Here is a 14,706-nt window from a genome sequence, read left to right on the forward strand (position 1 = left end):
GGCCTCCCCCCCCCACTGCTTGCAGGGGAGAAGATGGGTCTCTGGTGGGGTACTGAGAAAGGCTGCAAAACCCCTTCCTTTATGGCAGGTTTTCAGTCCCTGCAAAGCGGAGGGCAGGGTATGATAGAGGATTAAATAGCAAAAAAACCCCCGAGAATTCCTTAAAGCGTTTGTTTAGTTGCTGGTAAATCTTCACCATCCTGAGCCGGGTGCCCCCAAATTGCCAATGCTCTGCTCATGAAGCACCACAAGGGCTGGAGACCCACAGGGGAGGTGTGGGGGGCCCTGGGTACAAATCCCATCTGCTGCAGGTTCGTATCAGCGCACGGGGCATCTCCTGCCCCAGCTCCTGCCCGTGAACATCCTGCCCGTCCTACCCACTCCGCTCCCTGCCCAGCCTGTCCCTGGAGGTGACACCGCAGAGCCCCCCAGGTGCCCCCTGGGGTCTAAGGTCAGTCTCTGGCTCCAGGCAGGACCCTCCCTCCCAGCAGTCTGCTTTTTCATCCTTTGAAAACAGCCGCATGAGTTTTCTGACTGAGACCCCCGGGAAATGGTCCCTGGGCTCACAAACCTGCCCAGGGCTGGGCCACCAGCCCCCCCCGCGCTCCCCGCACCGTGGATACCCCCAGCAGCAGGGGAGCAGCTTTGGAAAAACCCCACCGGGTGCCCGGGGACAGCATCGGGGCAGCCAAAAATCCCTGGGCAATCCCAGGCTGGAGCAGGCACCGGGCGCTGGAGCCCTGTGGGACCAGGGGCCGGGGCAGGGGCTGGGGGGGGCCATGTCCCCGCCGGCTCTGGCGAAGGCCTTGTCCGGGCTGAGTCCCCGCAGCCACCCCAGAGCCTCAGCCCGGACCCATTGACATGATAATACTATTAAACTTCAGCAATTTGAAAAACAAAAGCCAGCAAGAGCCCAAATGGAAACCCCAGGCAGCCTGTCTCTGTCCCCCCACCCTCGCCCCCACCCCCGCCCCGTCCCAGGCAGGACTCTCTCCACACTTTGTCACCTCTCTGATATTTTAAATCTGGATTTTTGGCAAGGAAAATCGGATTTGTGGTCGGCTGCAGCCCTGCCCTTGAGCCCGGCTCTGGCTCTCCAGCAGCGGGAGGTCCTGCTCCCCGCTCAGGGCCACCAGAGTCCCCGCAGGATGGGGTTCCACCAGTAGGGCTGGTCCGGGGAGTGGGGTGAACAGGGCTTTTTTACTGGTGAACAGCCTGCCTTTGCTCGGGCTGGAGTCGGCTGGAGTCGTGGTGGTGTTAATTAGGAGGGAAATGATAGCTGGGTCTGTCCTGCCCCGGCTCAGGGAGGGGGTGGGAGCTGGGGCTTGGGTTCTCCTTCACCCTTCTCCCGCGGGGCCTTAAAGGCAGGGTTAAAGGTTTAAAATCGATGGCCGCCTGCTCGCTGAGGAGACCGAGGTCAGAGTGTTGGTGAGGGCTGGCCAAGCCCAGCTGGGCACCCACTGGGAACAAGCTACCCCACAAGAGCACCCGGTGTCCCACTCGGTGCCACAGCCCCATGGTGTGGGGCTCAGCCCCACTGACCTGCGTCACCACCTCCAGCCCCACACAGCTCCAGCACCACCACAGCCCCACACTGCGGCCCCTCCATCTCCTCCTGCCCCCTCCCCTGGGGCAGCTCTGCCCATCCCTCCCTCGGTGGGCACTGCCATGTCCTTTGTCTCTCTGGTGATCCCGTAACCTGGGTCATTAGTGGAGCCGTGGTGCTCCGGGGGCATCAGGATGGAGCTCACAGGGCTGGAGAATGACACTCTTGGGTGGGGGTTTGGAGGAAGCCTCCCTGGGCCACGTGGATACCTCTTGTCCAGGCTCTGCCATGGGGAGAGGTGACACAACAAGAGCTGCCACCCAGGGCTGCTCCTGGGCTGGGTTACATACATGGGCAGGAACAAGAGCTGGAGAAATGGGCCACCAGGAACCTCAAGAAGTTCAACAAGAAGTAGAAAGTCCTGCCCCTGGGGAGGGGCTGCCTGGATAGAAGCAGCTTGGCAGAAAAGGCACTGGGACACTGGCTTGACCATGAGCAGGCAAAGGCAGCAAACAGTGTCCTGGGCTGCCTCAGGAGCAGTGTCACAGCAGGGGAGGGAGGGGATCCTTCCCCTCTGCCCAGCACTGCTGAGGCCACCCCTGCAGTGCTGGGTCCAGCGCTGCGCTCCCCAGGACAAGAGAGACAGGGACAGAGGGGAGAAAGTCCAGTGAAGGGCCACGGAGGGGATGAAGGGACCGGAGCATCTCTGCTACGAGGGGAGGCTGAGGGAGCTGGGGCTGGTCAGCCTGGGGCAGAGCAGAGCCCATCAATACCTGCAGAGAAGGTGCTGAGAGGATGGAGCCAGGTTCTTCCCAGTGGTGCCCAGGGACAGGACCAGAGGCCATGGGCACACACCGACACACAGGAGGGTCCCTCTGAACATCAGGAGGCACACCTCCACTGCAGGCAGCTCTTTGAGATTGACTCAAAAGGACAGTTATTTTCTTAACTTGGTGCCTTCTTGCCCCAAGCAAACACTTCTGAAATCAAATGTGTAGTTTTATTTTGGTGCCATTTAATACTTTTGAAATGACTAAGTCAGGTCAGGTCGCCCTGCTGGCCACGCTGCTGGGGATGCAGCCCAGGATGTGGGGGGCTTTCTGGGCTCCGAGTGCACGTTGCCGGCTCACATCCAATTTGTCTGCTGTCCCCCAGGCTGTGCTGGTACTGGGGGTTGCCCCAATCCCAACTTCATGAAGTTCACATGGGCCCAAATAATTTGGGGGGTTGCTGATGTCTCTTTCTCCCTCTTTGGATGAAGTGGTTGACCAAAGTGGGTGAAGTGTTTTTGGGGCACACACAGTTGGCAGCACAGGAGAACTGTCTCATCTGCTTGTGTTGGTGGCACCAGGAGCCTCCAAAGAACATCAGCTGATGGACAATATGAGCTGAAGTGATGGGAAAGGCTGCCCTCCAGCCACTGCACTGCTGGAAAAGCCAAGAAGCCAACAGCTGAGTAAAACCAGGGGAAGGGGTTTAGTATCAGGACTGAAGAAAAAATACCGAAGCGTAGAAAGGGCTCTGAGCGCTGCTGGACCAAATGGCACATCTCCTGTGGTCCCATCTCCCTCCTTGGCCAGAAGCAGGTGCTGGAAGAGGGTGAGAACAGAGCCCATGGGAGAGATGCTCCTGGCACAGATGCTCTGAGCCAGACGTGGCTCCTGCATGACCAGTGGTACCCGTGGGCAGCCCAAGGAGGGGTGGGAGGCACCAACATCCCCACGCTGCCCCCCGCTTTCTACGTCCCCTCGTCTGGCCAGTGAGTTCAGCTGGCCTGGGGTCCCCTCGGGTGGAGGCTGGTCGGTGCTGCCAGACCCCCAGCTGCACTTCTCAGGGTGCTTCCTCTCTGGCTCTACCTCTTTTTTACATTCAAGCATGATAAAAGGGCGTAGGCAATGGCTGAACAGTGGTCTCTCTCTTAAGCTCCTTTCTTTCCCTAGTAATTCCTAGCATGTGATTTTCTCTCTCCTTTTTTTCTTGATTTTAACGGCCGCTGACCTTTCCCTGGGGCTGTCTCGGGGCACTTGGAGCTCGTTGTCTCGCCCATGAAGTTAGGGTTGATCTTCCCCTTGTGCTTCACTTTCCATCAACTCACCTGCATTTCGGTGCTTTACACTCAGCCTCCGAAGTCCTGCAAGACAGCCCCATCTTTGTCACCCAAACAACTTCTCCATCCACCTGCCACAAGCCCCAGGAGGTGGAGGAGGCAGGACTCCCTTTCGCAAGGACCATATTTACCCTTCCCATATGAACCCCAGGGTCCGCTACTTTGCTGGTACCGGGGTTGAAGGATTCCCTCTCCTGAGGGTCCTTGTGGTGTAACCACGGCCGTGCCGGTGAAGGGGGCAGCTCAGACACAGCAGCTTTAGTAGCTGCGTGAGACAGTGCTTCTGAAAGCCCCACGCCAGAGCCTCTGGCAGCTCTCTGCTCGGGGCCAGCAGTGCTGGTGGTGGCCAGCCACCAAGTCCATCCTGCTCCCAGCACTGGGAGAACCTGGGCTGGTCACACAGGCTGATCCTTTAGGATCAGTGGGGCTGAACTTCGCTCCTGGATGCAGCCACCTCCAGAAGACAGTTTAACCACAGCGTGGCAAAGACCTTGCAGAAGCTGGAGGCCCTTTCCCACACCACTCGGTTTATCTCCAGCATCAGCCCATCTGCCCCAGTGACATCTTCGAGATGTTCACTTTGGTGTGTGCCCCCGTGAAGGGAGTGTTTTAAAAAGCATCCTGCCCTCCAGCAATCTTCAGACCTGGGGCTTGGCTCTGGAAGTGGGAGAACTGTAGGTTTTTCTCTGGCACAGCAGGGAACTGGGGAAGGAGCTTGGTATCTGCAAGGCTGGAGAGGGGCTGGTTTGGGGCTGTTGCTGCAGAGCCCAAGCCATGACCCTGGGGAGCTCCCGGGAGAGCACGTCTGCAGCCTTTGTGTCCCTGATAATTCAGTTCATCTTCCCTTGTGCCGGCAGTGCCTGGAAAACAGAAGCACCGGGAACCGAGAAGTTTTTCAACTGTGGGTCATCTCCCAGATGAGAGCATCTCCTGGGGCCTGGCAGGTTTCTGAGCACGGACAGGGCTGCTGACCCCACTGATCCCACCAGGACGCACCCACGGAGCTCCTGCAGACCCCATCCAAGCTTTCCCAGAGAGCTGGGAGGGTCTCCAACATGCACTGTCCCCTCACCAGGTTCTGTGGGTGTGTCATCACACTTCCCCCATTTTAAATAAAGAAATTCAGGAAACTCATCATTTCAGGGCAGGGAGATGGGCTGCCCTCGAGCAGCTCTTGAGACAGCAGCTTTGCAAGGCAGGAGCCCCCCGCGCTCCCACACCCTTCTCAGGGCGGTGGTAAACAACCAAACCAAGGGGACAACCCCCCTCCCCATTTCTGACCCTCCCTGTCTCTTACCCCCCCACCCCTGCTCACTCGAGGTGACACAAAAGGCTGGCCAAACCCCTGGGACCCCCAGCCAGCTGATGGGGGACTGTGGCCAGCACCTTGCCCAGCGCTTCTCAGCCCACCCATGTGCCCACCCCGACACGGGAGCAGAGCAGAGCGACCCTCATCCCATCAGCAAAGGAGGAAAATGATGCTCAAGCTGATTTTACCCAGGCTGGGAGTGATTTGGCTTCAAAACCAGGCTGCCCCACTGGAAGGGGACCTGGCTGGCAGTGGTAGTGATGTGAGGAGATGTGGTGCCCAAATCTGTCTCCCAAAGCCACCAGGCAGTCCATGAGGGAGCCATACACAGGACACCTCTGTATCACACCCGTCAGGTTTTATACGCCGCGTCGGCATCCCGAATCCCTCACATCACAGGCTCTAAAGCCATAAAACAGCCAGGGAGAAGGAAACAAAGTGGGTTTTCTTTCATGAAGGGAGTGTGGGAGGAGAGGGGAGAGGCGCTTTCTCTCTGTGCTACGGCCCCAAGACGGGGATGGCTGGGGCTCGAGCCAGCCAGAAATGCCCACAGGCCAGCGCCCACCTGGGATGCTCACCCCAGCCCCAGGGACCAGCCGCAGGGTGGTGGCTTTGAGGCGTCAATGGCTGCCTGGGGGGGGGGTCACAGCCAGGCTGGGGGTCCCGGTGGGGGGAGCCTGTGGGCGGGAGAGGCAATGGAGGGGAGATCTGGGGCTGATGTAGGGGCACACAGCAGCGTAGTGACGGGAGCGCTTCCCCTCCAAGCGTGACCCGATGTGGGGGGCTGGTCCTGGGAGGCGTTTCCCATGGGGGGGAGCCTGCTGTGGGGCAGCAAGGGGGGCCGAGGGGCTGGGGGTGTGCACAGGAGGAGGTCAAGGGGCTGAGCGGCCCCGGGCTCTAATCGTCCTTGTCCTTGGCCCCGTGCTTCAGGATGCGGGTGAACTCCACGTAGTTGAAGTTGCCCTTCTTGTCGATGGGCGCCTCCCGGTACATCTCATCCACCTCCTCATCGGTGAACCTGTCCCCCATGGTGGTCAGCAGCTCACGCAGATGGTCCTCGTGGATGAAGCCTGCGGGGACAGCAGAGGGTGGCATTAGCAGGGGACACTGTGGGAGGGCTGAGCAGCAGGACCTTCCCCGCCTCTCCAGTAGCTCTCCCACTCTGGAGCTGCTTGGGGACTGTCCCCAGGGATTTGGCCCCAGCCCTGCGTGCCCGAGGGGAAGGTGCTGGGGCTGGCAGCACGGGGCTGTGGGCAGTGCCCGTACCTGATGCCTCCTCGTCGAAGCAGGCGAAGGCGTTGCGGATGACGTCCTCCGGGTCGGTGCCGTTCAGCTTCTCCCCAAACATGGTGAGGAACATGGTGAAGTTGATGGGCCCCGGCGCCTCGCTCATCATGCCCTCCAGGTACTCATCGGTGGGGTTCTTCCCTGCCAGACACAGGCTGGGGTGTGGGTGCCCTGTCCCCCCCCAGCATCCAGCCCCGAGGCCAGCCCCTGCACCCAGCTGGCTGGGCTTTTTCATTGCAAATTAATTTGTTGGCCCACATTCACCCACCCCATGAACAAGGGCAGGGGCTTCAGCAGTGCCCGCTGCTCCCCCCTTGGCATCTCTTCCCATGCTTGAACCCACACTGGGGCCTCCTGGAACCAAGCTCTGCCAGGCTCAGCCTCGAGAGATGCAGGAATTCATCTGGGGGTTCCCAGGAACTAAACTATGGTTTTTCCCTGTTCCCCAGCCAGTGACACCCAGCACCACCCGAGGAGAGGGGCAGCAGCGTCCCCACATGGGCCTCATGCTGCTGATGGTCCCTGGCACTGCTCCTACCATGGCTGCACCAGGGATGGTTTAACATCCTCTGCTGAGGTCCATGTGCCCCCAACACCAGGCTCCTCTCTGCTCCCAGAGCTCTGGCTCTGGGAAGGGGGGAGGTCCCTCCCGCGCCGGGCAGGACCTCCAGAACAGGTTTGGCTGCCAGGTCAATCATTGACAGCCCTTCCAAAGCGCCGTGGGGGTACCGCGGGGGGCAGGAGGTGGGAGCCATGGCCTGCAGCGAAGGAGAATGGGCTCTGGGTGGGGAACACGGCCAGACCTGCAAGTCTCAACCGGCTGAGGTATCACCCCAGCACAGCGACCGGCCTCTTCTGTCACCCAGGCTGAGAGCAGCAGGAGGGCTTTGTCCCACAGGGGGTGACCCCAGGGAGTATTCCAGGGTGAGACTACTCAAAGACTCAATGGCTGCTGGTGGTTGCTCCTAGGGCAAAGCTTCTCCTACCCCAAGGGTCTCTTCTCTTCTAGTGAGCACAGCCATAAAAGCAACACACTGAGCTGCTGCCCTTGGGTGCATCCACAAACCATCCCAGAGAAACCTCCCCGGCCTGATTTTGCAGCCAGCATTGGGCTGGCCCAAATCAGGAGGGATGTATCTCAACAGCATCCCACCAAAGCTGGTGTGAGGCACTAGGTCACCCAGCAGCTCTCCCCACTTCCCGAGGAGGCGCTGAGGACAGAGGGGCTGAGGGACACGTGGAGACACGAGGGAAGGGTCTCCTCACCGAGGGAAGCCAGCATGTCATGAAGATCCTCCTTGTCAATGAAGCCGTCGCGGTTCTGGTCGATCATGTTGAAGGCTTCCTTGAACTCCTGGATCTGCGACTGGTCGAACATGGCAAAGACATTGGAGGTGGCGCGCTGAGGGCGCTTCTTGGTGGTCTTGGCTTTGGCACGTTTGCTGGACATCTTGGCGGCTGGGGTGGTACCTAGGGGCAGGGCAGCAGGCAGGACCGTCATGGGGGCTGGGGACAGGCAGAGCCCAGGAGGACACAGCAGAGGCAGGGACACACAGCCCCGGGCAGCTCCAGGCCCATGCCTCAGTTTCCCTGACTGTCACACAGTTTGGCAACAGCGAGATAAGGCTGTCGCAGGGTGGGACATGGGGACAGGCAAGACTCAGGCTCTAATGAGTCCCCTGGGAAGTCACAAGAGCGGGCAGTGCCCACTGGCACCCCTTCCACAGGGCTGTCCCCGCGGCTGCAGGCTCCCTCTCTGCTTCCAGAGGTACCTGGGGGCTCCCAGGGCTCCCTGTCTGCACCCTCGGCCACCAAACCCCCAAACCTGCTCATCCCCTTTGTGCCCCAGGTGCAGGGGGAGATGCCAAGCCCAGCATGCAGCGTCTCCCCACTGCCCTCAGTCCCGGGGGGGACACAGAGGCAGGTGCCTTGGCATTTTGGGCAGATCTTAACCATGGCCCACCTCCCCCCCCAGGCATCCCCTCCTGCTCTGGCAGGGCTGCCCTGGCCCTCCCCAGCCTGGGTCCCTGCGCACCCCCGTCCCCCGCCCCCAGTCTGGGGGTGATGGGGCTCCCTGCACATCCCCTGACCCCCCAGCCCGGCTCCCGGGGAGATGGGGATCCCTGCCCACCCTCCCAGGGATCCCTGCCCACCCTCCATTTCGCTGCACAACAGCAGCCCCCGGCCACCTCCCCGGGGAGGGCTCTGCAGGCACCCAGCACCCAGCGGGAAGGGGTTATCTGCTCCGGGCACATTCCTCACATACCATGGGCTCCCTTCCCCCTCCATCCTGCTCTCCATCCATCCATCCACCCACCCATCCACCCACCCATCCCACCTCCCACCCCTGCAGGCTGAAGGGCCACTCACTGCCTCCCTCCCCACCGCGGTGCTCGGGGAGCCCACGGGAAGGGCCCGAGGTGGAGGGGAGAGGGGGCTGGTGGACCTCTGGGGGGCTGCAGAGCCCCTGTGGGGCAGGGACAAAGCAGCCGAGTAACGCCAGGACTGCGGGGCGCTGAGGACGGGTACTGTTGTTACAGGTAATGAATGCCAGGAGAAGGGAACAGCCCAGAGGGGCAAAGAGGAGGACAGCAGCGGGATGGGCAGACCTTTGGGGACACGGCTGAGGCGACGCATGTCCCATGGGTCCCCAAACACCACCAAGGCAAGATTGCAGCAGGAAAATGCGGTCTTTCAAAGCGGGATTCCTGCCCCCAGCCCGTGCCAGTGGGCACCCAGCAGAGCCCGGCTGCAGCAGAGAGCCCAGTCCCACCAGCAAGATGGCATTTGAGCCCCTTCACAGCCTCCGAGGGGTGGTTTGGTGTCACCCCCCACCCCCCTCATGGTGCCAGGCTGAGGGATGCAGTCGGTATTTAAGACACCCTGCACCAAGGGTGGTGGAGACCCAAACGAGGTCTGTATGGGGTGCTCAGCACCCCCAGTGACCACTGATGTTGCCTGAGAAGAGGATGCTTAGACCTCTCTCAAACTCCAGCCAGCGTAACTCAGCGAGATGCCAGCAAAGACCTGGCTGGCAGAGGGATGGTGCCATCTGCCAGCGCGGCAAAGCCCTGCGAGAAACTCTGGGGTGGGATGAGCCCACAGGAGAGACGCTGCTCAGAGCCCTCATGCTGCTATGCAGCCATTTCTCCCTCACGCAGAGCCCGGTGCCTTAGTTTCCCCGTCTGGTTCAGCGCTGGGCATGGGGAGCAGCTGCGGGGACAATGTTAAATTAATGTATTTTGAGTGAATTCTGCTCTGCCCCTGTGAATTCTGTGTGCCCCCTGCCGGGGTGGGCAGCAGGGCTGCCTGGCATCCTGCCCCCCTGCCAGGGGACACGGAGTGGTTAAGGAGCCGCATCATGTTGCGTGAAGCAGCACAAAGCAACACCACCAGGCAGCTGTGGGCCACCAGCTGTGTCCTGCTGCTCCGGCCACCCCGGGGTGTGCTCCAGGATCCGCTTCCCAGCTGGGTCCTTAACGCTGATGCACCTGGGGGGGCTGCGTGGCCTTGGCAATCATCCCCCCCTGCGGGACCCCAGCGCTGGCACGGAGCAAATAGCCTTCTCCTGCACCCCCTTGGCTCCTGCCAGCCCTCCCTGGACCAGACCTTCTCTCCAGCTCCTTCCCTCCCCTCCCACCATACCTCTTTCAAGGGTTGCAGAGGCAGGGGCTGGAGCAGCCACCAGCAGGTCCCCCCCCTGCTGCGGTGCCCAGGCTCCCCTAGCTGGGCTGTGCTGGAAGGACATCCCGGGGGCAGCAGTAACTGCCAAATCCCAGCTCCGGTGTCAGTGCCTGCCCGGCACCGTGATGCCCAGCCAAGCTCAGAGGGGGCTGGGGACTGTCCCCCCAACCCCGCCACCCTCTCCCATCCCACCACCCCAGAGAGCCTGGCAGCACCCACCGAGACCAAGCCCTTCATCTGCAGGGGACGTGCTCCATGTCCCTGGGAGACAGTCTCCTGTGAGCCCCGGTGGCTGCGGGCACTGGGATGGAAACATCACTGCCCTCAGCCCCCTCCCTTGCACTGCCCAAGCTGCCCTGGCTGGCACCCCGTCACCAGATCACCCCACCATCCCCAAAATGCTCCGTCCTTTCCCAGTGCCCACCAGGAGACAGGCGTTTGTCACCAGCCAGCCCAGGAAAGCAGCGGGACGGGAGAGCCCAGCCATGCCCCGGGCTGGGTGGGCAGGAGATCTCACCCCCCATCGCCCGCCCGCTGCTTCCTCCAGCACCGCTGCCCTGTGAAGCTCCGTGCTCTCCCTCTGGGTGCCCTGCCAGGCACCAGCCTGCGCTGCCAGCCCGGGGACAGCCCCCGGCAGCAGCATGGGGCAGCTCAGCTGAGCACAACCGGGCTGTGCCGGGCCAGAGTGGGCAATAAAACCTCTGCCGCTGCCCCACGGCACTGGGCTGGGCTTTCAAAACATGCTGAGTTATTAGCAGAATTATTAGCAGAAGACTAGAGAAATAAGCAGGAGTTTTGCTCTCACCACATGAATTAATAATATCCAAATATTTACCCTGCCCCGGCTGTGACCAGCAGCAGAAGCGCGGCTTGGCACCCTCTCCAGAGAGATGGTTCTCGTTAGGGGGATTAAGTGTGATTTTGACAGCTCATGGTTTTGCTGTTTGATCCAAAATATGCCCTGGAGAGATGCTTGGTCCCAAGGTCCAGCTCAGCCTGGTCATCTCCTAATGACTCTGTTCCTGCTGGTAGCAGACCCAGGGCTGGCTGGGGCTCGGGAGGAGACTTTTTTGGGTCAGTGCAGGGAAAGGTGCCTCTTGCCTGAGGCAGAAGTGACCTGCAGTGAGGCAAACAGCGATTCAAAAGGGGAGATCACTGCTCTGCCCACGGGCCTGATGACCACACTCTCCTGGTGTTCCAGCCCCTGCTTTCTGGGATTCCCCAAAACCCGATGCCCAGAACCGTTTTGGGGAATGCTGTGGTGCCCTGCACGCTGGACTGGATTTGGCTGATCCAAATGGTGCAGCCACTAAAACTCCAGCTTCCTTCCTGGCAAGAAGGAAACCCACAGAGACCAGTCCTGCTCCTGCCACCCCCACTGAAAGCCCCGTCCCAGTGCTCCACGCAGGCAGCACAGCCAGGGAGGGTGGCACCGGGGTGTGACCCCAGCCAGCCTGGCACAAGAAGTCACACACCAATCCGACCACCACACTCTCCCTGTCACCAGCTGCCCTTGTTCCCTCGTCCCTCTGCCACCAGTCCTGCTGAGACGCTCCCCCTGCCCCTCCTGCACCTCCAGGCTTGTGCCTTCCCCTGCCAGAGTCAGACCCAAGGGGCCACAGGGCTGGCTCAAAAAGTTCACAAGTTCATCAAGAAAAGAGTTTTGTTTTAGAGAGAAAGAGCGAGAACCCACCGTTATCAGGAAAATAAACCACCATGTGTTTCCTCCTTGGTAAAACCAACCGAGCGACTCCATCCTGGCGCCACTTCCTGAGGGCGCCGGGGAGGGTGGGATCAGCCGAAGGGACATGGCAGTGCTGCCAGGGCAGGCGGGCCATGTCCCAGCCCTGTCCTCCTCCCTCCTGCCCGTCCCTTCCCTGCACCTTCTCCTCTGCTGCTCCAGCTCTCTGTCCCAGCTGGAGAGCAGGAGAGCAGGGAGCTGCTGCTGGGCCGGCGGCTGAGCAGGTTTCTGGCAGGTCTGGCTGGCACGAAGAAGGGCTGCCCAGGCCGGGAGGGGACAGAGAGCTCCCCTCACCTCGTGTCCCCAGGCCCTGGAGGTGTTCCCGTTCATTCAGAAGCTACGATCGCCCAGAATACACTGCTAAGGGTTTCTTTCCCCAGGGTGGCTCCTCCAACGCTGGCCATGCAGCCGCAGAGTCCACCTCTGGAGGTGCTGGGAATGCTGTGGCGCGGCGGGGGCTGCCCTGCGTGGCTGGAGAGGGGCACCATCTCCTGCTCACAGCGAGCTCCTCTCCACCCCGAGATCCCGGCGGCGAGATGCACAACGTGCGTGTGCTGGATGCCTTGTTCCATGTGGGGAAAGAGTGACCCAAACAGCCTGGGCCATGCCAGAGGACAGCCCCGCAGGGTCAACCACGGCCCCTTGGAGGGGTTGCAGTTAAATCTCTGCCCAATGGCTCTTCCCACACAGCTGGGGCAAGTGCTGTCCCTCCGCAGCGCCCAGTCAGCCTCACCTCCACACGTCACGGCAGCCCGTGGCCCAGCACGGGCAGCAGCCCCCTCCCCTCTCCCGGGGGGCACCAGCACCAGCATGGGTGATGCCTTGCAGCATCTCACACCGGCACAGGAGAGACAGGGCAGCACTGCAGCCAGGGCATCCTTCCACCCGAAAGTTTTGCCTCCTGCCAGGCGCCTCTCCCAGCGCCAGGACTGCCCAGGAGCGGACATCCCGTCCCCGGAGCCAGCGGGACACACGGACCGGGTTGTGGATTGCTGGAGGAGCGAGCAGGGAGCAGCTCATCCTCCCTGCCTAATTTGCTGTTAAACCATCCCTTTCCTCAAGCACAACCCTGCTCAGGAGGCCCTTGGGATGGGGCGTTGCTCAGGTCCGTCCTCGCTGCCGCGGGCTGCGGTGCCGGGGGAGCCGCGGTGCCGGGCAGAGACACCGGGAGCCGCGGGAGGAGCCCCCCGTCCGGCTCAGCACGGCAGGAAGGGAGGCAGGATGCTGTTCTGCTCCTCTTTTTGGACTTATTAGAGATAAGAGAAGGGAGTTTGGAGGCAAGGGGAAAGCAGAACCCGAGCCCCAGGCTGTGTCCCCAGAGCAGCCACAGCCACCACTGAAGCTGGTGAGCAGGTTTCGTGTGGGGACGGGATGGAGCAGGGCAGCATCAGGGAGCCAGAGCCAAGTGTGCAGTGACTCCTGGGAGGGAGAGTTCATCCCCGTCCTCAGCTCCCACCACACACCAGAGACCTGGCCAAGCCCATGGGCAGACAGGGGGCTTGGCTGCAAGTTTCAGCAAACTCTTCCTGGGCTAGCTCCTTCCCACCAAGTTTCGAGGACAAGGACCTCACGGTGCCCGTGTGGCACATGCAAACCCTTCCAAAGTGCAACTTCTGGGGCCACCACGAGCAGACGGTGCACAGCCACCATCACCACACAACAGACCCATCACCCTTCTGATGCCCAAGGAGGCTGAGAAACAGGACCATGGGGCAGAAGGTCTTCATGGCCTCGGGCCACCGGCACAGCATGCCCTGGACTGGGTTTGATATTTTCCCAGGAGAATTAAGGGGCTCACCTCGGCAGGGGAATCTGGCCGCAGCGCCTCAGAGGGGGAGGTGACCACAAACTCCTCCTACAGCTGCACGGAGCCTGTCAGTGACGAGAGGAAAAAAATTCAAGTGAACTGAAGAAACCCAACCATCTTTGGTCAGCAGCGGTGGTTGTTGACACTTGGGGATGTTCCGCTCCAAAGAATGTTCTGCTCCAGCTGCCGCCTTCTCCTACACATCCATGTTTTAGAACTTCCCCGGCTTTTATCAGAGTCGTAACATTTTGTACCAAAAGGGCATGCAGGGAGGGAAGCCAAGAGGACCTCAAGTTTTCATGGTCAAGGCTAAACAAAGCACAAAGTTCCTCTGTGTTTAAGACTGATGGAAATGAACTAAGTAAAGCTTTTCAGCCTTAGAACAGTTTATTGCCTGAAGGTGCTCACAGGACACTGCGGAGATCTCTGGAGCGTGCATCTGGACCTGGGCTCTGGCCATCAGCAACAAGACTTGGGGAAGGAGCAGATGTTCCAGACAGGAACAGCTCTCACAAGGCAGCAGGGGGGTGAAGCCGGGGGCAGCAGGGTCTGTCCTTGCGGCGCTGCCGTCCCGGGAAGCCGGGATGTCCCAGCTCCAGGTCGGTGCACGGAGCTCTGGAGAGCTTTGCTCAAGACCGATGCTCTCCTCCCCTAGCGGGACATCCTGCCGGGGCCCGGAGAGCGGCTCTCCCCGCCTGCCCGGGCAGAGGGGTGCCTGGCGGGGACATCCCTGGGCTTCTCCTGTCGCTGTCACCCCCTCCCCAGCGCCGAGCCCGCCACCAGCTCCAGCACCGCGGCCGCGACGGGGCAGCCGGGGGGTGTTCCCCTCGCTCCCCCCGGGGCAGCCGCCCCCTCCCGTCCTGCAGCTTCCACCCCCGAGCTGCCCCGGCTCCATCCCGCCCGGTCCGGCTCCATCCCGCCCGGTCCAACGGGGCCGCCGCGACTCCATCCCGCCCGGTCCCTCCCGCGCGGTCCGGTTCCATCCCGCCCGGTCCAACGGGGCCGCCCCGGCTCCATCCCGCTCGGTCCCTCCCGCCCGGTCCGGCTCCATCCCGCCCGGTCCAACGGGGCAGCCCCGGTTCCATCCCGCCCGGTCCGGCTCCGTCCCGCCCGGTCCAACGGGGCGGCCCCGGTTCCATCCCGCCCGGTCCGGCTCCGTCCCGCCCGGTCCAACGGGCCGGCCCCGGTTCCATCCCGCCCGGTCCGGCTCCGTCCCGCCCGGTCC

The 14,706-nt window shown here is 61.7% G+C and overlaps 1 protein-coding gene across 1 annotated transcript; it reads right to left on the bottom strand.

The window, feature by feature from the left end:
• Window positions 1-5,299: 5,299 nt before the first annotated feature.
• MYL9 (myosin light chain 9) lies at window positions 5,300-13,567 on the bottom strand. Its single transcript, XM_014937598.1, has 4 exons — window positions 13,473-13,567; window positions 7,516-7,719; window positions 6,229-6,390; window positions 5,300-6,032 (listed from the first exon to the last, which is right to left on the bottom strand). Exons 2-4 carry the CDS (start codon window positions 7,697-7,699, stop codon window positions 5,860-5,862), a joined length of 519 nt encoding a protein of 172 aa, XP_014793084.1. The 5' UTR covers window positions 7,700-7,719; window positions 13,473-13,567; the 3' UTR covers window positions 5,300-5,859.
• Between the last annotated feature and the right edge of the window lie 1,139 nt (window positions 13,568-14,706).

This window comes from Calidris pugnax, unplaced genomic scaffold, assembly GCF_001431845.1.
Source record: "Calidris pugnax isolate Ruff unplaced genomic scaffold, ASM143184v1 scaffold83, whole genome shotgun sequence".
NCBI lineage: Eukaryota > Metazoa > Chordata > Aves > Charadriiformes > Scolopacidae > Calidris > Calidris pugnax.